Genomic DNA, 1113 nt, shown 5'->3' with positions numbered 1-1113 from the left:
TTTGGATAATTTCATATATGCAAGTAATTTTATAACTTACTGCTATAAATATGACTTGTTGGTTAAATTTGATTACACTTTGGTTAGATTTTGTTAACTGATGCACTGTTATTTCAATTTGTAAATAGATGATGTCAAAATTTGGTAACATCTTGGTAGCATGTTGGTAACATGTTGGTAACATGTTGTTATCAGTTTGGTTAAATTTGGTAACATGTTGACCAACACCAATAAACTGTTATCAGTTTGGTTCAATAAACTGATGATTGGTTGTTATTAGTTTGGTTCAATTTGCCTAAATTTGATTACACTTTGGTAACATTTTGACAACACCAAGCAACTTCATTGATTGATAAACTGTTACAACAAATTACAAGGTTGACAACACCAACCAAAACCATACAATTACAATAATAAACTGTTAACATAAATTGAACCTAAACATCCTTAAACTTATACATAAATTGAACCTAAACAAAGACAACAAATTAGACCTAAACAACCATTATACTAACAGCTTCATTTCATGATTATTGTTGCAACTAAAGATACCAGCACAACAATGGTCATGACCCAATTAAAATTCAACTGTTTCTTTATCAGTTTCATCTTCATCTTCAATTCTTCTTCTTTTGCGACTGAATCCTTAACCCTCTGCTTTTCTTCATTCAACTTTTGCATTAAGCTAGAAATTACTTCTTTTGCCCTAGGGTTCATTTCCTCATCAAGCCAAACAAAGTTACTGCACTTCTTGAAACCTTGAACCTTGTACATCCCACAACCGAAAAAGCGACGTCCTGGGTTTGTATCAGTCCAGGCCGTCATCAATGGAGCATCGAGACCGCAATGACATTCCTGTTTCATTCTGTGACTTCTGTAGCTATCGAATGACACAGAGTTTTGAGACATTGCAAGGTTGACGAAGGATGAAGGAGATGAGGGGGAAATGAAGGAGAAATGACATATGAGGGAGATGACGAACAAAATGAAGGAGAAACGAAGGAGATGTTGAACAGAATGAAAAGGGATTAGGGCAAAATTGGATTCTTATGTTACCAATTACATGAATTAAAAATATATTGTCCAATTAAATTTGATTACTTAATACATTTT

The 1113-nt window shown here is 33.3% G+C and overlaps 1 protein-coding gene across 1 annotated transcript; it reads right to left on the bottom strand.

Annotated features, from left to right (window-relative positions):
* Positions 1-437: 437 nt before the first annotated feature.
* On the bottom strand, positions 438-909 carry LOC131641493 (uncharacterized). The gene is made up of 2 exons (XM_058911796.1): positions 553-909; positions 438-470 (listed from the first exon to the last, which is right to left on the bottom strand). Exons 1-2 carry the CDS (start codon positions 907-909, stop codon positions 438-440), a joined length of 390 nt encoding a protein of 129 aa, XP_058767779.1.
* Positions 910-1113: the final 204 nt, after the last annotated feature.

Source organism: Vicia villosa, unplaced genomic scaffold (genome assembly GCF_029867415.1).
Source record: "Vicia villosa cultivar HV-30 ecotype Madison, WI unplaced genomic scaffold, Vvil1.0 ctg.003781F_1_1, whole genome shotgun sequence".
In the NCBI taxonomy this organism is placed as follows: domain Eukaryota; kingdom Viridiplantae; phylum Streptophyta; class Magnoliopsida; order Fabales; family Fabaceae; genus Vicia; species Vicia villosa.
This window is presented reverse-complemented; position numbering and strand designations above follow the sequence as displayed.